A 22,806-nucleotide genomic window follows, 5' to 3' on the forward strand; every position below is an offset into this window, starting at 1 on the left:
GCAGAGAGATTGCAGAGTTGCACACTCTTGGGGGGTTACCGTATTTTCTCTAATAAGAGCCTGGGGTTCTTATTTTTTCAGTGACAGCTCTACCCGCGCTACTATTAGACACTGGGCTATTTTTGGAGACTGGGCTCTTATTTTTTTCAATTGTCAACTATCAAGACAACTCCAGTCTATACAGGCATAAACTGACCATATCAAGACTGATTTTCAACCCTAAACTCGGGAATATTGTCAAAACAGATGTTTCACCATAGCATTGGCGCCAGGAAGGAAGCAGTAAACCGAAAACCTCCTTACAAAATAAAATGTTCTTGGCATGTTGTACTGCTGTTTTATATGCAGTCAATATACTTGTTGCATACTCCAATTGTGACCCGCACTACTATTAGAGACTGTGCTCTTATTATTTCAAACCACCCTCACCCCGGTCACTATTGGCAAGAGTACATACCCCCCCCCCCCCCCCCCCCCCCGGTGGGTTATGTACTCTTGCTATTGGAGACCTGGGCTTTTATCAGAGAAAATGCGGTATAATTATACTCTTGCCAATGCCTGCTGTATTTTTTTGAATTTTGGTTGGATTTTCGTACTTTTTGAATTTTTTTGGATTTTGGCCGTTTTTGGAGGACGACAGTGCTGTCACATCTGGAAAGGACAGTGCTGGCAACTGAAACCCGACCCCCTGAGCGGTGCGCTCACATCGCAAAGACCCGGCACGGGATGGTAAAACTACGAAACAGAGACCACTAGAATTTGAACCCACCGCCCAGGGGGTCGGATTTCAGTTGCCAGCACTGTACATGACCAGATGACTGTACTGCTCAATACATAACCAAGTTTGACATGTGAAAACAGTACTTTCAAATACACACACCTTTGACCTTTGACCTTTTGACACCCATCGCCCGAGTTCGGAAGCACACAGACACGTCATGATCAGCAGTTTGTAGTTTATAATACATTATATTTTTTGGAAATATTAGATACGAGTACTGTAAAACCATGGCAACTAGGCTGACGGCGAAAACTCACATCACGTGTCTCAGATACGTTCGTACTACATTGTATGTACAAACGAAGGATAGCGTGTACGCAATCCGAACATCATGCTGTATTTGCATACGCGCAGCGAGTTTCTGTCGCATTGAGTGCTTTTTTTATTACTCCTCTGCTCGCTAAAAACGGGCTGGAAACGTACAACTGCGACACTGCACCACGTGATGTGAGTTTTCGCCGTCGGCGTACCCCATAGGCATAGAAATCAAGGGTATCAGGAGTTGCATACTCTTGGGGGGGGGGGGGGGGCGGTATACATGTATACTCTTGGGGGGGGGGTATACATGTACATGTACATGTATACTCTTGGGGGGGGGGGGGGTATGTACATGTATACTCTTGGGGGGGGGTATACATGTACATTTATACTCTTGGGGGGGGGGGGGGTATACATGTATACTCTTGGGGGGGGGGGGGGGGGGGGTATACATGTACTGTTGGGGAGGGGGGGGGGGGGGGGTAAACATGTATACTCTTGGTATCGGTTATAGTGTGGGTGTTTGAAAAACGACTATCTATTCTTATTTCAGATATTTCTTACACACGATAAATCAAGTGTGACATATCAGATGCATGTGCGCAGAGACAGGATGGCCATCATACATACAACGTGTCCTTGCCATACATGTGGGTGTGCATAGTCCCACACACTTGCCATGTGGCGATGTAGCAGGAGATGAGACAGCAACAGTTGAACCTGCATACCAGCAGCACTACGATGCAATGCGAGGCGGATCAGAACTGCATTGGACAAATGTTATTACTACAGGCAATACACTTTGTGCTAATTTGGTATGTTTTGCTACACAAAGCCATTCTTAGGACCGATATATTCTACTATGCGATAACATGGTTGTAAGAATACATGTTCACTCGAAACCCATCATGTTATGATTATGAAAATAAGAGACTGGGTCATTCTTGTAAGCAGTATATGTATATTCTTTTACACGACCACGCTATACCCGATACCAAGAGTAGATAAACAAGAGTGTGCAACTCCGGATCTCTCCTGCACAATCTGCAGATACCCCGCGCCCACGGCGGAATTTTTTGTTTACGTCACCTTTTTTCAGAGAAACGCGGCTTTGCCGCAGAGCAGTGTGAGAGCACGTGCTGGGCACCGACCTTGTAGTGTAAATCCCAGCCAAGTGCACGAGGGAAAACTCTCCAAAAGGCTCGCAGCGCGTGCGTCGTCGAAAAGATTACGTCAACAAAAAATTCCGCCGTGGGCCAACCCATCCGCGAGTTGCACACTCTTGTTTATCTACTCTTGCCGATACCAAGAGTACATAACCCGGGGGGGGGGGGGGGGGGTTATGTACTCTTGCCGATACTCACTGTAATTGAACACATTGTGTGGACAAGCCTATAGAGCTAGCACACAACTACACTATACTGACTAAGCGAATATTTTATACGTACATGTATATAATACAACCCAACAGTACGCTTGTACGTGAAATATAAACCGACATACAAACCAGGGAGTAGTACAATACCGGTATTGTACTACTCCCTGATACAAACCGAGGCGAAGCCGAGGTTTGTGTGATGGTTTATATTTCACGTACACGCGTACTAGTGGGATGTATTATACATGTACTTATGCTGACCTTCATACATTCTCTATGGTGGTGGTCTATATGGGGTTTGTATGAGGTTTATATGCCCAGTATAAACCGCCAGCATGATGGGCAAGTTGACTGGAAGTTTGTATGAAAGGTCAGCATGAGTACTAGCCTCCTTCATCCAATCCACTATTGAATATGCCAGCAACTCGTATGCTCACTGTCTTCTTTTTTTTTCTTTTTTTTACTACAAAGCACTGGCCAGCAACATAAAAGGGGAGGTAGACAAAAGTGGACAAGCGAACTTTGACAACACAGAGGAGCGTGGCATGCGTGCCGATGAGGTAGGTCAACCTCCCCCGACCTAGTGGTCTCGGGTTCAACAGTTGGTCTACGCATCAGGAAGGGGAAATGGACAGAGAAAGGGAGAATGAGCATGAGGAGCTTCCCAGGAGAGGAAGAGTGAGAGAGAGAGAGAGAGAGAGAGAGAGAGAGAGAGAGAGAGAGAGAGAGAGAGAGAGAGAGAGAGAGAGAGAGAGACAGAAAATGATAATAATAGAGACAACCGGTTATTCTCAGTGCTGGTGGACTTCAGTGGCCCATAGCCAATTGGTCTGGCGGAGGTGGTGGTAGGCCTTGGTCTTGAATGTCGGCAATTTCTTGAGAGTTGGGCGTTCGGCGAGGATTGGGGCAGGCAGTGTGTTCCAGCTCTCCAGGACAAAGTATGGGAAGGAGCGGCGGATGAACTCTGGACTGGAGGCTGGCAGAGGAGTTGCGAGTTGGAAAGAGTGGCCACCGAGGGACTGGCGTTGCCGGCGCGTCCGGGGTGCAGCGTTAACTCTTGCTGGGGGAGGTACCATGTTGGTAAGCAGAGCTGGACCTGGTATGCATTGCAGCTTATACAGGTAGCACAGCCCGTAAACATGCCTTCGGATTGCCAGGCTGGGGAGCAATGAGGGGCCAATAACCTTCATGGCTCGACGCTGGACCAGGTCCAGCTGATGGAGGTGACAATGTGCCGCACTTGCCCAGACGAGAGGGGCGTACTCCATTATAGGCCGTACAAATCCTTTGTACACAGTTAGGCGCCCTGCACTGTCCAGGATCCGAGATGCCTTTCGGAGCAGGCCGAGTCGCTGGTTGGCTCTAACGGCAAGGGAACGGATGTGGGCCCGGAAGGAGAGAGTACTGTCAAATAACACTCCTAGCAGCTTGAGCTGAGGGCTCTCAGGCACCTGCATGCCATCAAATGTGAGCTGTGGGACATCCAGGGATGGTCTGTGGCGGTCAAGGAGTATTGCCTGAGATTTTGATGGCTCGAACGTATCTTCCATTGGGCACCCCAAGTCTGAAGGCGGTCAATAGATGCTTGGAGGCTATTGCAAGCAGCAGCGATGGTATCTGGGTTTCTGATTAGGGCATAGAGTGTTGTATCGTCCGCATAGACAGCTAGACTGGAGCCTGGGGCTAAACACTGTTCTGCATCGTTTACATATAACAGGAAAAGAGTGGGACCTAGGAGGCTACCCTGGGGCACTCCAGCCTTGATCGGGAACAGTGGGGAGGACTGACCGCCAACAACTACAGTCAGTTTTCGGTCATGGAGATACGACCTTAGCCAAGCCAGGAGTTGGCCGTGGATGCCACATTGCTGTGCCTTCGCAAGGACACCTGGGTGGGAAACCTTGTCGAATGCCCCGGCAATATCAACTGCCAGGGCATGCACAAGACCGCCGCCAGCCAGGGTAGTGGCCCAGGAATGCTGGAGAGCCGTCAGTAGGTCACTTGTGCCCAGTCCACGTCGGAAGCCAAACTGGGACGAGGAGAAGAGTTGATGGGTTTCCAGGTGGTTCACAAGCTGCCGATTGATGATACCTTCCATGATCTTAGAGATGATCGTCAGGAGAGATATAGGCCGGTAGTTCTTCATCATGGATTTGGGTCCTTTCTTGTGCACTGGAACGACACGGGCAATTTTCCATGATTGGGGCTGGACTCCATTTGCAAAACACAGGCGAAACAATCTAGCCAGCGGATGTGCTAGTTCAGCTGCACACTCCTTGAGTACTCGTCCTGGGATCTCATCTGAACCAGTGGATTTGGATGTGTTGAGACGCTTCAGGCACTGTTGGACTTCAGAGACGCGGACGCGGATGCGCTGCAGGCCCGGAGTGGTAGTGCGGGGTGTTGCTGGTAACTCAGCATTGTCGATGTCATTATCCCCAAGGCTACATTTATCAGCAAAGAATCTAGCAAGGCACTCGCTCTTGGCTTTCGATGTACTGTGCTCGTGCCCGTCAGCATCAGTGAGTGTTGGCACGTCTGTAGTCCTACCCAGACCGGCGGCGCGCTTGACATTCCTCCACCAGTCCTTGTCTCTCATGGAACCACGTGTGAGACGCTCTCGGACTGTCTGCTCTTCAGCTTGTTGTGCACGATGTTGGGTTGTAATAGATTGAGTGACAGTTGTCATGAACGATTGCTTCAGGCATTCGCTGGGCCCCTGGTGACGCCAGACCTTCCACGCTTTCTCTTTGGCACGTTGAGCCTCAGTGCATTCTGGTGTCCACCAGCTCGGATCGGACGGCCTTGTTTCCAGCATCTTGTGGGGAATAAACTGCAGCATCCCAGACACGATGTGCCTAGTAACAAGGCTGCATGCTTCCTCTGGGTCCTCCGGAAACTCAGCTGCCCAGGCAATGCGACGGTAGTGGGCACGCAGTCTGTTCCAGTCGGCTTGGCCATATCGCCACACACGCCTCCGTGTGCTGGGCTCATTTCCTAGCGGGGCTTGAGCGAGCACAGCGTGGACAACACAATGGTCTGACCTTCCTATCGGCGGCGAGATATCGGTGGTCACAGTACCAGTGAAGTCAGAGAGCACTAAGTCCAGGGTGTTGAGACCTCGGGTTGGTTCTTGGACATGCTGCATGAGGCTGTGGGCAGCGCTTAGTTCCTCCATGTACTCCCCTGCACCGGTGGTCTTAGAGCTGCCGAGCCAAGCCGTGTTGTGGACATTGAAGTCTCCGACCAGCGTCTGACAACATCTTTATACTCTCGCCTTGCTACTACATGTACCGGTACAGTCAAACCTCGTTAGGACGAACTTCAAGGGACTGAACACATTTGTTTGTCTTATCGGGAGTTCTTCTTATCCAGATCTGACAAAAAATCGATATGCATATCATATGGATTGTATTTACGTGAAGGTGCATGCTGTGGTACATGGGAAGCATGTTATTCTTAGCATAAGCCAGAATCAGGTAAGTACAATGACAAAGTGCAATGAATCACGACTGTGTCGAAAGTTCGTACAACGCACTGATTATTTTGTTCAAAACACGCTTGAAAACAATTTGCACTGTACGTACAATATGACCTCGACTATTGAAAAAAAGAAGAAAAAAAGGCAGCCAGCGCACGCGCACGCTCGTGGACCGAAAGTTCGTACTACATGTACAAGTACATGTACATGTACATGACCACACTGACTTTGTTCAAATCACACTTGAAAATAGTTCGTCTTCGCGAAAGTTCGCTACACAGAAGAATCTAGAAGTTCGTCTTAAACGAATAATTTTGACTTGAATTGATGCCTGGCCAACCATAGGATTGGCCTTAGTTCGTACTAATGGAAAGTTCGCCTTATACTAATGGAAAGTTCGCACGCTATGTAGTATGTATTAGTTATACAATCATGTACTCATAGCTCACTCGAATCTCGTCTCACCTTATTATTAATTTTTTATTGTTTTCCGCTGTATTCATAAGCTTACAAATCCTCTTCTTCTCTTGACTTTCTTTGCTCGCTGCTAACACTAGATAATGGAAAGTTCTCTATTTCTTTCCTTGGCGATGATAGGTGGAATTCCTTGACTGTCTCGTGTCGTCAATTATAATTAAAATTTTAGTCGAGCATCTACTGACGCTGTAAAGTGAGAAACTTTCGCTAGAGATTAAATTTCGGTATTTTCGCGACCATAAATCGCCGCAAACCTCTCCGTACATTGATGATGATTGGATGCAAGATCCGGCTGCAGAGAAAGAATCGCAAAAGTTAGTGAACCAGCCCAATTTATGAAAACGCTAAATTTGCGCGCCGCGAAAGTTTGTCGCTTTACAGTACATCATAATACTACAATGTACATTTATCCGCTTTTGTAACGCTCTACATGTAGCTCTAGCTCTGTAAAGGGCACTTAGGCCACCCTTTGTTAATTCATTGTTTAACGTCCTTTTTTTCGCGAAAAGATACGCGGGAGGGCGGAAAAAAAACAAAAGCCCATTCCAAAAACTGGAAACCACAATCAAACATATTGACCAGTAAAGCATGTGATATATACAATATTTCTGGGTCTAACGGCACTTGCAGGCATAGAACAACACTCTTTGATGGTACATTGGAGCACATGCCGGATGAATCCAACAAAACAGGTACATAGCATGGAGTTAGCATGTCATGAATTCATTACATCTGGATTTTTACTAGGGCACACACCGTACGATATTTAAAAGCCAACAAAAAAAAGAAAAAGAACACAAGACAAAGGCATGCCCGGGAGGCAAGATTATAAGTTTAAGGTCATGATCGGCACACTGTGAAACTACACAATCATGTATTTACAACTTCGCATATTATTGGTACTACTACTTTCTTAGAAGTTGCGACTTCGGCGGTAATGTCATGAAGTTGGTTGCTCCAACGAGGAGCACACGCTTCTTGCCGAACTTGACACTTGACTGACTCACGACTGCCATCCGGAGCACACCAGGAGCACGTCGCACCTTCCGCTCGGCAAACCTGAAAGAAAGCACCACTCCCTGCTCAATACACAGTGTTTCGGGGAATTCACCCCTCATCAAGTGTCAAGTTCGGCAAGAAGCGTGTGCTCCTCGTTGGAGCAACCAACTTCAATACTACTTTCTTGTTTTTTTTTCGGTCGGAGGCAAAAAGGTACGCGGGCGCGGACGTTAAACAACGAAAAAAGAAAGGGTGGCCTTAGGGTTGGTTCCCTGTAACAAGGCGGCAACGTCTGTAGAGCCTTCCCTATCAAAATAATAAATTCTACCACTAACGGAGCGCAATCCTCAGACACAACGGATGGCAGTCTGACTGTCACCTGGCAAGAGAAAATGCCAGATAGCACTGCAGCCAAGCCACAACCTGGCTATTATAGGCAGCGCTGCGCTTGGTGACCAAGCCGTGCGCCAGCCTCTTTGTTAGTCTTGATGGCCACAGCTGCTTCTGCGACCATGCCACCATAGAACACCAACGGTATGAAGGAGCCATGCTCGACTTCGTTGACACGTTCACCGCTTTTTCTCGCCTTCGAACTTTCCGTAGAGGGAGAGGAGGGACTTTGCACGATAGCTTGACGCTTGGGGATAAAACACCCTTGTGTCGAAGAATGCGTTGCGGCCATCGGTCCAGAATCCCTTCACCCGCGCGCGGGTCCGCACGGACATCAGGATCACTGTTGACTGATCGATATCGCGATGCCGATGGTGAAATGTTTCGCCGGATACTGGATAGGGCTGCTCCGCCTCCACTGACCTGTACTCGTACTACAAAAGCCTTTGGCTCCAGGCCAGCTCCACATCATGATGGAGCTTCTTGCACAACGCGATGAAGTCACATGTCTGTAATGTGGATGAACCTGATCGGCTGATGTCTTGCATAGTGTACGTTCTCGCGGGGGCTCCCCCCGAGGGAGTCGTTTCAGCCACATGAACCAGCCGTACAGGGAGGAGCTCCCCCCGGAGATGACACAGCACCGCCTTTTGTGCAGTGTTAGTTGCGTGGGACCCCGCAACCCTGAACATGTCGCGCGGGCTGCGGGCCCAGTGCGGGGACTACTGCGCATGCGGCGCACGCGCACATACTTGGTCTTGTTCGGGCCTGACACAGACAGTTGGCATGTTTTTTTTGGTTTCCGTCTGCTCATTTTCCTCTCTTCAACTGCAATCGTTTGGCATAAGAATTACCCGCAGAAGATGATGAGCACGATGGCAATGTCACGGCCTGTGTTCCCATCCTTCACTTTGCTGACGGCTGTGATTGGAGTTTTGGCGGCTTGTACGTTGCTTGATGTGCGTGCTGCTACCGGTGACGAGGCCTACGACTACGAGTCGTACAAACAAAGGAAGCAAACTTGCCAAACGGCGTTCCCTGCATTCGGCTTGTCTCTACCCATCTGCAGACGCTATTGTGGATATCTCAGCTCTTGTGATCATGGAGGATATTGCAACCCCGGGGGAGATTGCCTGTGTCCACCCAGATACCGTGGTACACAGTGCAAGACAGATCGCTGTTCTTCAGGAACATGTTACTGTCCCCGCGGTCTGACAGGAAAAGACTGTACGGAACCTGTGGGATGCACGCAGGCATGTTTGAATGGTGGAACCTGCATCAGTGAGACTGACCAATGTCTATGTCGACCAGGATGGACAGGAGGAAACTGTGGCCAGAGTGCGTGCGCGAAGCAGTGTGCAAACGGGGGCTCCTGCGTGGGCACTAATAGCTGCCAATGCCAAGTCGGCTGGGCAGGTGATCAATGCCAGACTAGCCTATGTACGGCAGGGTACTGCCAGAATGGCGGTTCCTGTATAGGTACTCACCTGTGTCGCTGTCGCAAAGGATTTACAGGGTCACGATGCGAGAACAAAGCCCAGACCATGTGTACATCAACAACAACGGGACGTGTCAGCTCTTGGGTTGCACTCAACTCCTCAATGGCTTTGTCACCGGCAGCACTTGCTTGTGTGGAAAGAGGATTCGATCTGATGAATTTCGAAGCATTCACCATGGAGATTCGACCCTGTGTGGAAGACTTACTCATGCTCATGCTTAAGTCGCATAGCTTTGGAAGAAGACTGTCACTGTGGACATCACACATTCATCTACACACGCGCGTCGTTTACCATCACGACGTCCATCAGCATAGAAGTGTGAGTCTTGTACCACCAGAGCATACACTTTCTCCTCACTTGCGCTACGATGTGTTGTGCTCCGGGTTCTGGCAGATCAGCACGGGTCAGGGTTTCTCCATTGCCAGATTGCACAAGGCTGCCCGCAACGTCACACCAGAGCACGGTGAGACGGCATGTCACTCAATTGGCCATTATTTCCCTCACATGAACATCCTAAAGAAAATGCATCATGACTTTAAAAAGGAATTAAACAATATTCTTGGTCACACCATCAGTGGAATGTCCTGGCTTGGAGCACTGTCCTCGACATCTCCCAGCCGCACGGTGCAGCTGCTGAAACATAAAACTACTGAACAGTTGGTGCTAGATGGTTCTTCCTCCGCCACTTCTTCTAACCACTATTCCCTGCTTTGTTTTAAGCTGTGCCTGAATGCGGGAAACTTGAATCCCGAATCGGGTCACTGTGATTGCGGTACTGGCTATACTGGAAAGCATTGTGAAGTCACACTACCCCCACCAGTAACCAGCTGCAAGAATGGGGGTACACTGGATAGTGGGCAATGCACGTGTAGGGGTAAATACAGCGGGCCGCAGTGTCAATATGTGAAGTGTGACTGCGGGACAGGATGCAAGTATCACAGAACTTTTGAGCGTGGTGGCGGAGGCTCTGTAAGTATAAGCGAAAAATGCAAATGTATTGATAACTCGGGCCAGTTCAACCAACCGTGCGATGTGGATGAGTGTAATTTGTCATGTAGCCCCGGACAGGTGTGCAAGGTCATGGAAAGTTTCCAAGATCATGGCGAGAGTACGTCCACGAGAAAATGGCAAAAGTGTGTGCAACGTTAGTGCAGTGTCCCACTTGCTGTTGTTTACTTAATGACAGTACTGACAGACCGCTGTGTGATGTTACTGCTCATCAGGGATATCAGACGTGTATCTGGTTTAGTTGGTGGACTCTAACGCATAACTTGTGCCCCGGAGTTTCCTTGTTTCCATATCTTTTTGTATTTAGTTTCCCTGGCTCACCATCTGAGTACTCCGGACAGGTGTGCAAGGTCATGCTCAGTCTCCAAGATTATGGCGAGAGTAAGGTCACGATTGAATGGCAAGAATGTGTGTAACGTTACTTACTTAGTGCAATGTCTCACTTGCTGTTGGTTACTAAAATTAGTACTGACAGGCCGCCGTGTGATGTTAGTGCTGATCAGGGATATCAGACGTGTATCAGGACTCTGGAGCATCTGAAAGTCGAAACTGACTGCTGGCATGTTGTCCCTAGTGATGTGATGACAAATTCCACCCTTTAAGAAACTCTCAAATTCCAGCAGCAACAAGTGAAGATAATTCCACTACCTTGTGCAGCCCTGGTCAATTGCTGTCCAGTTTGTTCTGTATCGGCCTTTTCTTTCCTTCCATCCCGTTTGCTCTTGTCATTCCTTTTCCTTTGTCTTTCATTGCAAGCTGGGCTTGTGATTCCTTTAAAACTACTTGTAAGTTAGAAGGAAACAGTGCCAGGTTCTGTCAAGATTCTGTGAAATTAAATGAGTTGTGAATTTGCAGTGCCCAGGGAATGAGCACGTGTGCTCACCAATTCTCTTTGAGTTATGAAGCTGCAGGACGCCTCCATTTCCCTGAATATAGTCGCACCTTTTTACACTAAACTTCAGGGCCAACAAAGGGGGTGTGACTTACAATCGAGCATGATACACTACTGCTGAAGTGAATGTATTGAAACGATATGACATGGACCTGAAAATAGGGATGCGACTTACAATTGAACAATCGGGGGGAAATACGGTAGTAATAGTAGTAGTAGAATTTATTATTTTGATAGGGAAGGCCCTACAGACGTTGCTGTCTTGTTACAGGGAACCCTAAGTGCTCTTTACAGAGCGAAACAAAAACGGATAGATGCTCAACCTGACGACACGAGACAGGCAGAGAATTCCACCTATCAGCGCCAAGGAAAGAAATGGAGAACATGCCATATCTAGTGGTAGCAGCGGGCAAAGAAAGTGAAGAGAATGATTGCCCTCTAGTGCGCCTCTCGGTGCAAGTAGCAGCCGACTGGAGGGTGAACATTGAGGAAAGAAGAGGACTTGTAAGCTGATGAATACAGCGGAAAACAAAAATAAAAAGCCTCAAGTTGAGACGAGATTCGAGGGAGTATAACTTAGCGTGCCGCAAAACAAAGACAGTCGGGGTACGGCGAGGGAGACCAAAAACCTGTTTCATGCTGATATGACTTAAAGTAACAAGGCGAGAGTATAAAGATGGTGTAAGACAGTGAGCATACGAGTTGCTGGCGTATTCAATAGTGGATTGGATGAGGGATAAATAAAATATTCGCTTAGTTGTGTGGTCTACTGTACGGCGGCAGCGGCGGAATGCTCCTATCTTCTTATAAACAGATGTACATAGTACTACATACATGGTTGACTTGATCCTCAAAGGTGAGGTGTTGGTCAATAATGAGGCCAAGATAACGCGCTGTGGCAGAAGGTCGAATATCGACACCACCGCATGCAATGGTAAGATCCGGCGGAAGAGGCAGAGCCTTCTTCCGAAGCACCATGAACTTCGTTTTCTGGGCATTCAAGATGAGACTAATGCTTCCAAGGTACGTATTTAGTCTGTTCAACTCACTTGTCAACTTGTGCGGTACTCTATTTCCCAAGTCTTGTCTAAATCATACCATAACAAAAAATTGAATAGAAGTCAGAGCGGTCGGTTGCAACGCGGGAAGCACTGGCCTGATGATCGGGCAGCGTGAAACTCAGAGTTCCAAGCAACATCTGCACGACGTTGGTGTTAAAGAGCTCTGGACCGGGGTATTGAGAGCTCTGGCACGGGGTATTGAGAGCTCTGGCCCCGGGTATTGAGGCCTGCTTGAGAAGTGCATGCCGCTATTATACCTGTATTGTGCAATTGCAAAGTAAATACTGTACATATTATTAAGTGGAAGGGTAGCTTGGAAATATGGCCATTTTTCGGAGTTGACTTGAACCAGTCAGAACACACTTTTTCCCACTGGCTACTGCATGCCGAGCGTGAATACTGATTCAAACTTCGCCAAAGGCGATAATGGCATTGAATAGGGCATTTCCACATGCAGGCCAAAGGCCTTCTTACCGGGTACCCTATTATGTTTTTGTATGGATGAGCGGAAGTCTGATAGTGTTGAGGAAATACAAACAGAAGCAGGGAGTGAATTCTAGCGATCTGCACCTAAGAAACTCAATGCGTACAAGCAAGAGTACCATCATCTAGATCAGTACGACTCATCTGTTCACGAAGTAACTTGGCTCACAGTGCAGTCTGCCCATCATGGTAAGATAGTGCTGGGTGCTGTATACAGGCCAGGATCCGCCTCAGACACTGATATCTCAACACTTGAGCACCTCGATGGCATCCTGGATAGCGTCAGAAAACACGGCACCCACACCATGCTGGTCGGAGACTTCAATGTCCACAACACAGCTTGGCTCGGCAGCTCTAAGACCACCCGTGCAGGGGAGTACATGGAGGAACTAAGCGCTGCCCACAGCCTCATGCAGCATGTCCAAGAACCAACCCGAGGTCTCAACACCCTGGACTTAGTGCTCTCTGACTTCACTGGTACTGTGACCACCGGTATCTCGCCACCGATAGGAAGGTCAGACCATTGTGTTGTCCACGCTGTGCTCGCTCAAGCCCCGCTAGAAAATGAGCCCAGCACACGGAGGCGTGTGTGGCGATATGGCCAAGCCGACTGGAACAGACTGCGTGCCCACTACCGTCGCATTGCCTGGGCAGCTGAGTTTCCGGAGGACCCAGAGGAAGCATGCAGCCTTGTTACTAGGCACATCGTGTCTGGGATGCTGCAGTTTATTCCCCACAAGATGCTGGAAACAAGGCCGTCCGATCCGAGCTGGTGGACACCAGAATGCACTGAGGCTCAACGTGCCAAAGAGAAAGCATGGAAGGCCTGGCGTCACCAGGGGCCCAGCGAATGCCTGAAGCAGTCGTTCATGGCAACTGTCACTCAATCTATTACAACCCAACATCGTGCACAACAAGCTGAAGAGCAGACAGTCCGAGAGCGTCTCACACGTGGTTCCATGAGAGACAAGGACTGGTGGAGGAATGTCAAGCGCGCCGCCGGTCTGGGTAGGACTACAGACGTGCCAACACTCACTGATGCTGACGGGCACGAGCACAGTACATCGAAAGCCAAGAGCGAGTGCCTTGCTAGATTCTTTGCTGAAAAATGTAGCCTTGGGGATAATGACATCGACAATGCTGAGTTACCAGCAACACCCCGCACTACCACTCCGGGCCTGCAGCGCATCCGCTTCCGCGTCTCTGAAGTCCAACAGTGCCTGAAGCGTCTAAACACATCCAAATCCACTGGTCCAGATGAGATCCCAGGACGAGTACTCAAGGAGTGTGCAGCTGAACTAGCACATCCGCTGGCTAGATTGTTTCGCCTGTGTTTTGCAAATGGAGTCCAGCCACAATCATGGAAAATTGCCCGTGTCGTTCCAGTGCACAAGAAAGGACCCAAATCCATGATGAAGAACTACCGGCCTATATCTCTCCTGACGATCATCTCTAAGATCATGGAAGGTATCATCAATCGGCAGCTTGTGAACCACCTGGAAACCCACCAACTCTTCTCCTCGTCCCAGTTTGGCTTCCGACGTGGACTGGACACAAGTGACCTACTGACGGCTCTCCAGCATTCCTGGGCCACTACCCTGGCTGGCGGCGGTCTTGTGCATGCCCTGGCAGTTGATATTGCGGGGGCTTTCGACAAGGTTTCCCACCCAGGTGTCCTTGCGAAGGTACAGCAATGTGGCATCCACGGCCAACTCCTGGCTTGGCTAAGGTCGTATCTCCATGACCGAAAACTGACTGTAGTTGTTGGCGGTCAGTCCTCCCCACTGTTCCCGATCAAGGCTGGAGTGCCCCAGGGTAGCCTCCTAGGTCCCACTCTTTTCCTGTTATATGTAAACGATGCAGAACAGTGTTTAGCCCCAGGCTCCAGTCTAGCTGTCTATGCGGACGATACAACACTCTATGCCCTAATCAGAAACCCAGATACCATCGCTGCTGCTTGCAATAGCCTCCAAGCATCTATTGACCGCCTGCAGACTTGGGGTGCCCAATGGAAGATAAAGTTCGAGCCATCAAAATCTCAGGCAATACTCCTTGACCGCCACAGACCATCCCTGGATGTCCCACAGCTCACATTTGATGGCATGCAGGTGCCTGAGAGCCCTCAGCTCAAGCTGCTAGGAGTGTTATTTGACAGTACTCTCTCCTTCCGGGCCCACATCCGTTCCCTTGCCGTTAGAGCCAACCAGCGACTCGGCCTGCTCCGAAAGGCATCTCGGATCCTGGACAGTGCAGGGCGCCTAACTGTGTACAAAGGATTTGTACGGCCTATAATGGAGTACGCCCCTCTCGTCTGGGCAAGTGCGGCACATTGTCACCTCCATCAGCTGGACCTGGTCCAGCGTCGAGCCATGAAGGTTATTGGCCCCTCATTGCTCCCCAGCCTGGCAATCCGAAGGCATGTTTACGGGCTGTGCTACCTGTATAAGCTGCAATGCATACCAGGTCCAGCTCTGCTCACCAACATGGTACCTCCCCCAGCAAGAGTTAACGCTGCACCCCGGACGCGCCGGCAACGCCAGTCCCTCGGTGGCCACTCTTTCCAACTCGCAACTCCTCTGCCAGCCTCCAGTCCAGAGTTCATCCGCCGCTCCTTCCCATACTTTGTCCTGGAGAGCTGGAACACACTGCCTGCCCCAATCCTCGCCGAACGCCCAACTCTCAAGAAATTGCCGACATTCAAGACCAAGGCCTACCATCACCTCCGCCAGACCAATTGGCTATGGGCCACTGAAGTCCACCAGCACTGAGAATAACCGGTTGTCTCTATTATTATCATTTTCTGTCTCTCTCTCTCTCTCTCTCACTCTTCCTCTCCTGGGAAGCTCCTCATGCTCATTCTCCCTTTCTCTGTCCATTTCCCCTTCCTGATGCGTAGACCAACTGTTGAACCCGAGACCACTAGGTCGGGGGGAGGTTGACCTACCTCATCGGCACGCATGCCACGCTCCTCTGTGTTGTCAAAGTTCGCTTGTCCACTTTTGTCTACCTCCCCTTTTATGTTGCTGGCCAGTGCTTTGTAGTAAAAAAAAAAAAAAAAAAGAGTACTCTTGGTACAAGCCATAGCGGTTATATATTAGCCGGGGGGAAGAGCAAGATACAGAGTAACCTGTGAGCGGGTGCATGGTGCTGTGTGTGTGGCATTGACTCTAGTATCAAAACAGTCGGTTAGCATCGGGCTACACATCTTATGTAATGATCTATAAATATGTACAAAAAAATAATTGAATCGCAAACGTAAGGAGATAGAAGCTACAGTCCATTCATAAAAAGATGGGTCCTGGCTCTGGCGAGCTCCCGTATTTGGCGATTTTTCGTGATTTCATCGTACACAGTGCAGTGCTGCGAACTTTGATATTTGAAAAAGGGTCCAAAAAGGGTGCCTGAACTGGGGTTCGAACCGCAGAATGCACTGTTGCAGGCGGGGTCAAACGGCCTGGATTTTGATGGGTTTTCCCAATTCAGTGCTTTTGGGGCAAAACCTGGCCGAAATCCTATTCTTGCCATGGCTTGCTTTTTGGACAAAAAAACTTCAGAAACATAATTGGAAGAGGATTTCATATGGGATTGCAGAAAAAAATTCTAAAAAAACTCAACGTTTGACCCATTTATGGCCAAAAGCTAGAAGTTCATTTTTTTCTGAATGGACTGTAGGTGGTGCCTGGCTAGAATAGCAGAAATATCGCAGAATCTAGGAAAACCCAAAACAGTTCTAACTGCACGGTTGCTGAGGCAAGTCAAGCAATCGTGTTGCCCAGCCTGTAGACTGTGACTCAGTGTGAGAAAACGCACTGGAGCTGTACTCTAGCTGAGCTTGTGTGAACGAGCAGTGTCGATCTAATGGTTCACGATTGAGTTGATCAGACATCTGTTTCTCGCTTCTGTAACCTTGTATTGGCACATTTAGGGTACCTGTAAGAAGGCCTTAGGCCTGTGGGGATTGCCCTATCAAAAATGTAATAATTAATAATAATAATAATAATTTTTAAAGAACTCTTCCTCTCCTCCATGCGCTCTCACAGCCGACGTACTGCTACCCTCAGTAGCCATTACACACACCAACCAAGGAAGGGTTGCAGGTAGATACTGAAATTCCTCCTGACAGCTGTTTCGCCTTCATAAGGCTCATCAGAGAAGGTGATATTGAATAGGATGATATCATGTGGAGATGGTCAGATTTATACTACAAAACATGGGCGCAAGATTACGGGCAAAGTGTGAGAATGAGAAGTTACAATTCTCCTTCCTTGGTTGGTGTGTGTAATGGCTACTGAGGGTAGCAGTAAGTCGGCTGTGAGAGCGCATGGAGGAGAGGAAGAGTTCTTTACATTTTATTGGCCGAAGAGTACCGTTCATCATTTGAAATAATTACTACTGTGCGCCAGTGGAGCGGTACTTCAGTGAGTGCGTCGATAATGGAAGGAAGGGAGCGGTGTCATTATCGTGGAAGCATGGTCTTCGTCGACAACTCAGCTGTGGGGGCAGACGAGCGAATTCCTCCTAGGACTCTCATTTCTGCTTTCGCCACGCTCGCCGGGTTGTCTCGACGTTCAACGGCAGCGAGCAACGGAGGCGCAAATGGGGACAGCGCGAGGTAGCGGTCGGTCCAGCTGCGGACGGTGCGCAGCAAGGTGTGACGGCCAGCGGAGATCTGTTGCTCGAGAGAACGCCGGAGGGGACTCTGCGGGGACAGTCGACGTGGTGAGTCTCTGCATGCCTGCGCGGTTGGCTTGAGAACTGCCCAAGTGAAAAGTAGATCTACATGACTACAGTCCATTCATGCGTGTGTGCACTCTTTGTAACTTTTGCTGCACTGCACGCTTAGTACTCTACTTTCTTTCACTTTGTTTGGTGGCTCGCCAAAATTCTTAAACTATCACCTTGCCGTTAGAAAATTAATGTTAGCAGCTTGTGATTGGATTTCTCACCTGCCATTTTCTTGGAACCCCTGGCACTGTGTTGCTGGAGAGGTTAGCAGCTTGTGATTGGATTACTCACCTGCCATTTTCTTGGAACCCCTGGCACTGTGTTGCTGGAGAATTGTAACTTCTCATTCTCACACTTTGCCCGTAATCTTGCGCCCATGTTTTGTAGTATAAATCTGACCATCTCCACATGATATCTTTCTATTCAATATCACCTTCTCTGATGAGCCTTATGAAGGCGAAACAGCTGTCAGGAGGAATTTCAGTATCTACCTGAAACCCTTCCTTGGTTGGTGTGTGTAATGGCTACTGAGGGTAGCAGTAAGTCGGCTGTGAGAGCGCATGGAGGAGAGGAAGAGTTCTTTACATTTTATTGGCCGAAGAGTACCGTTCACCATTTGAAATAATAATAATTTTATAATAGCAATAAAGAGAACAAATTCTGCAGTCATCGCCACACTACAACGAAGTCATGAAAGTTTACCAGAATTAATTTTCTTGTCACATTCATCAGTGGAAAGTCGTGACTGAAGAGTAACCATGCTGAACAATGATTAAATATACATCCAATGATGTGTTACGAGAACAAAATACAGTGCCAAAATAGAATGAGGGAAGGTGAGACAATAGAAGTGAAGTGAGAGCTAAGTGCAACGGCGGGTGAGAAACTAATTATAACGCTAAAACTGTGTAGTGAGACAAACAATCATGCTGTGCACCTACGAAAACAATTTTAACGCAACTACATGTTTCTTCTGCTTACAAAGATCAGGCTTATGCAAACGAATACAAACAGCCTCAAGTACTTTCAACTGACTAGCATACCGTGCACGACAAAGAACAGAAAAACTAAAATCATCATACACCTGCAGACACTTAGGGTGAGACAACAAGTGAAGAAAAACGGCAGACTTCTTACGATCACAATCACCATCTGATTCCTCGTCTCCAACAACCGCAACCTCGTCCTCCGTCTCATCTCCCAACTCGTCCTCTGTGTCGTCCTCCGTGTCATTCTCCTCATCAACACCGATCGGTCCCAGGCTCGCTTCATGTTGTTTAACCTCTGTTCGTTGACTCCTCCGTTGATCTTGATGGTAAATTGTTACCATTGTTGTTGTTGTTGTTGTTGTTGTTGTTGTTGTTGTTGTTGTTGTTGTTGTTGTTGTTGTTGTTGTTCCTGTTGTTGTTAAATATTATTGTGTTCCCAGTGTCCTCGCCGGTGCTTGACCTCCAGTACTGTAATAATTCATTGAATAATTAGCCGTTGATCGTCTAGGTCTTTGAATGTTGATTGTGTTACTTTCTTTGTTGAATTCCGTTCCCTTCAGCCTTCTTTCTCGTTGTTCACGTTCAGTGCTTGCCTCATCCATATAGGCACGTGCCACCGACACCACAGACTCAGCCCCAGCACTGCCGATGATAGATGTAGGTGGCGGTTCTGGGGGAGGCAACGGCAAAGACGGCGATGAGGGCATCACCTCATCACAGTGTCCACTTTGGTCTCGAGCTGAATGTTGTTGTGGTGTGTTATCTTGTGTTGTTATGGTGCATTGTGTTGTGGTGACAATATGCCCATTATTATTAGGACTTCGGCATAGAGGCAGCCATTCATGCCATGCACCAAGTCTACACCCAAGAGGAAACGGAGGGCGTCATTATGGCGGACACGGCAAATGCGTTCAATAACCTGAACCGCAATGTGGCCATCCGAAACATTCGCCACCAATGCCCCTCTACTGCAGCAGTTGTAATCAATTCGTACCAGCGGCCCAGCAACTTGTATGTGGCAGGGGAGTGTATTCTGTCCCAAGAAGGCACAACTCAGGGGGACCCCCTGGCGATGCCTTTCTATGCCCTCGGCATCCTCCCTCTTGCGAGAGCAGTGGCAACCCCGGACACTTGCCAGCTATGGTACGCGGACGATTCATCTGCAGGTTGTCGTCTTGTAGCAATTCGATCGTGGTGGGGCAAGCTGCAGGCTGAAGGTCCGTCCTACGGATATCACCTCAATGCCCGGAAGTCTCTGACAACCCAATACGCCTCATCCCGCGCGATCACAGCGGCGCTCACCACCAACATCCTCGACCAAGACTTCAGTGTGACGGAAGCTCTTGCCAGCGTTGCCTCGGCCAAAAGGTCACAGCGTGTAGATCACCGCCAGAAAGCAAAGACCGACATTCGTGGCTTCACTGCCGACGCATCGCCCACTTTGCAGCACACGATTCAATTGGCAAGTGAACCTGGCGCCTCCAGCTGGCTCACTTGTCGTCCGTTATCCCGTCATGGATTTGTGCTATCCAAAAGCGGGTTCTGTGATGGTTTGGCACTGCGTTATGGCTGGCAGCCTTCTCGCTTACCGTCAACTTGTACCTGTGGAGCCAGTTTCACAGTGGCCCATGCCCCGACATGCTGTACTGGAGGTTTCCCGTCACTTCGACACAATGAGGTGCGGGACATAACTTCCTCGCTATTAAAACGCGTCGCGAATAGTGTCGCCATCGAGCCACTTGCAACCGCTATCTGGTGAGCAGCTCCACTACAAGACTGCCTCCACAGAAGACCAGGTTCGACTTGATGTTGCGGCGAGTGGTGTTTGGGGAGGTCGATTTGAGAGAGTCTTTCTCGATATCCGAGTTTTCAACCCCTTTGCTCCCTCAAATCAGCACACGTTTCCGTCAATGAAAGGGTGAGCATAAGCAAATGAATCGAAGGAAACTGGTCAACTCAGAGATCATCTGTCATTGAGTATTCCGTAAAAGGAGGCCTCGACAGCAGAAAAGCTAAACTTAGAAAAGAGATCCTGTCAGCTTTTCCATTATTTATTGTATTCCACCTAAAATCAGCACACTTTTCGTAAATGACAGAGTCAACACAAGCAAATAAATCAAAGGGAACTGGTCAACTCACCTGTCATTGAGTAATATTCCGTGAAAGGAGGTCTCAGCAGAGCCGAAGCGAAATAAGCCAGGAGACGAAAATATCCGAAACAGCTCATGAGAAGCAGTTCCAAAGAAGGAAGTAAGTAGTTCCTCGCGCATGCACATCAGAAAACGGACGTCTGCACTGCATGCATGCGCGAATGCAACACATGTGCCTGCCGTGCACGTGCACAGCACGCGGCTATAGCGCTACCAAGCGTTGGTAGATCTAATACCGAGCACCTTACGTAGAAGCTTACGTAGCCTAAGTGAAATACCGAGCACCTTACGTAGAAACTTACGTAGCATAGCGGTGTCGTTTTTCTTGCCATGTGAACACAATGCAATGGGGCTGTTAAGTGATGACGTCACAGTTCCTTCGATACGCATAGCAACGATCCCACCGGGACAAACAAAAGTAGCGTCGTCTCCACCGAACCAGTTGTCAGCGGCAACATATAGGAATCGTGTACATTTCTTTGTTTCTTCTTTGCTGTTTTCAGTGAGTGTTTTGTTTTCTCTTTGTCCTTGATCTCGACGGCGTTGTCGTGCTCATTACCTTACTGAGACGTCTCTTGTGACTGTAGCCAGTGTCACGGAGGATTTTATTGGCGTGACGAGGTAGATCGCCGAGATCGAGCGTGAAAAACGCTCTGCATTAGTAGCTCCTGTAGAATGTCTTCTGGGATGGCGTATCCATGGTCAACAAAGCCAAGGTGCAAGACAGCATAAGAGATCGTGTAAACGATGTGAACTCCAAAAGGTAAGCTCCTGAACAAGTGGAAAGATATGTGTATTTACAAACTCTCTCTACATCCATCAATTGCCGCTATGCATTGCATTTTGTTTTCGCAGATAATCTGGACAAATAAATTATATTGTAACTGGAGAGTGCAATCGTGCTTGGGATCCATCCCAATGTCATCACATGGCTGTGGTGACTAGTGTATACCTGGGAGAGTTTTTCCTCAACTGAGACGGAGTGTAGGTGGATGGATTATGAGAAATGCGAAGATGTGGAGTAAGTTGTGTCGAAGAAATGTGTAATAAAATAAAATTTACTTTACACTCAAACATACACTGTACATGTAACATCATGATCACATTGATCAGTAATGATTCCATCTTCATATCTCCGCAACAGGTACGGCATACGCACCGAATACATGGTGTGTGTGCACCCGCGCGCGTACATGCACACACTCTCATGCATGGCCGAGTTGGCCGGATGAACAGACCACGCATTTGCACGAGGTGTCCATCATGTCATTGGAGTGCTGTACTTTATGACTTTATTCCATAGTATATCTTGCCCCTGTCAAATGGAGTTTGTGTCTATGCTCAGCGGGTATCCGGCCATGACGCCACACTGCAGTCAGCGCTGGAATTAAAATAGCACTTCATGGATTATTTTAACTAATTTCCTTTGCGTTCACTTTGTTGAGCCCGTGGTTTCATTTCTGTGTTCTGTTATGGTTGGCCTCTGGAAATAATCGGAGTGGATGTCATTTTTGTCATATGTGTGTGCCTTGTGCAACAGGTTCAAGGCTAGATGCACTTCACATTCGGCGTGCGATCTCGGCGTCTGGGACCTGATAACGTCTTGGTTGGATGTGTAATCGAGGATGATACTACTCGGCACACCAATGTACATGTCAATGTAATTTTTTACTTTTTCAGAGCTGCACTATTTACGTTTTGATGCTTACTTCGGTGCTAGCGTGTTTCCCCGGATTATTTCTATCATCATGCGTGTTCTTGGGCTGAGCGAGCACATGCACGAGTGTGCAGCTATAGCCCTGTGTATCTTTGATGACACTTTGTTCTGCAATGCATGTACCTTGTAACCGTATGTGCTTGCACTGCTTCGTGTGGCCTGCGTATTTCAGGACTATTCAGTGCATTAGACCCAGGTTGGTTTGGTTGCCGGATGATCTCTTGTTGCAACGCTCTGTGTTTTGTATTCATCAATTTTTGGGCTTGAGAATTGAGCTGGTGTGTGGTTCCCAATATGAAAACATCATGCTGGTGCTCTGTGTTTCGATTATCGACTGTCCGAGCAGTCACGATTCATTACCAGAACGGTCAATACTGTAGTCTCTTCACGTGTTTGTCCTTTTGTGTTTTCGCCGGGGGAATTAGCTGTGACGTTGCACATAGAACGGCAGTGTTGCATCACTGCACGACCCTGCCTCTGCATCTGACTTCATTTCCCCAGGATCTGGTGCAGATACA

General features: G+C 48.5%; 1 protein-coding gene and 1 long non-coding RNA gene across 2 annotated transcripts; both read left to right on the forward strand.

Annotated features, from left to right (window-relative positions):
* Window positions 1-8,562: 8,562 nt before the first annotated feature.
* LOC135828325 (sushi, nidogen and EGF-like domain-containing protein 1) lies at window positions 8,563-11,113 on the forward strand. Its single transcript, XM_065340772.1, has 2 exons — window positions 8,563-10,506; window positions 10,795-11,113. The coding sequence occupies exon 1, from the start codon at window positions 8,628-8,630 to the stop codon at window positions 10,410-10,412; it is 1,785 nt and encodes a 594-aa protein (XP_065196844.1). The 5' UTR covers window positions 8,563-8,627; the 3' UTR covers window positions 10,413-10,506; window positions 10,795-11,113.
* Window positions 11,114-21,058: 9,945 nt separating this feature from the next.
* On the forward strand, window positions 21,059-22,548 carry LOC135828536 (uncharacterized). The gene is made up of 3 exons (XR_010555697.1): window positions 21,059-21,334; window positions 21,427-21,592; window positions 22,112-22,548. It is a non-coding gene; the product is annotated as an uncharacterized LOC135828536 (long non-coding RNA).
* Window positions 22,549-22,806: the final 258 nt, after the last annotated feature.

This window comes from Sycon ciliatum, chromosome 12, assembly GCF_964019385.1.
Source record: "Sycon ciliatum chromosome 12, ocSycCili1.1, whole genome shotgun sequence".
Classification (NCBI taxonomy): Eukaryota; Metazoa; Porifera; class Calcarea; order Leucosolenida; family Sycettidae; genus Sycon; species Sycon ciliatum.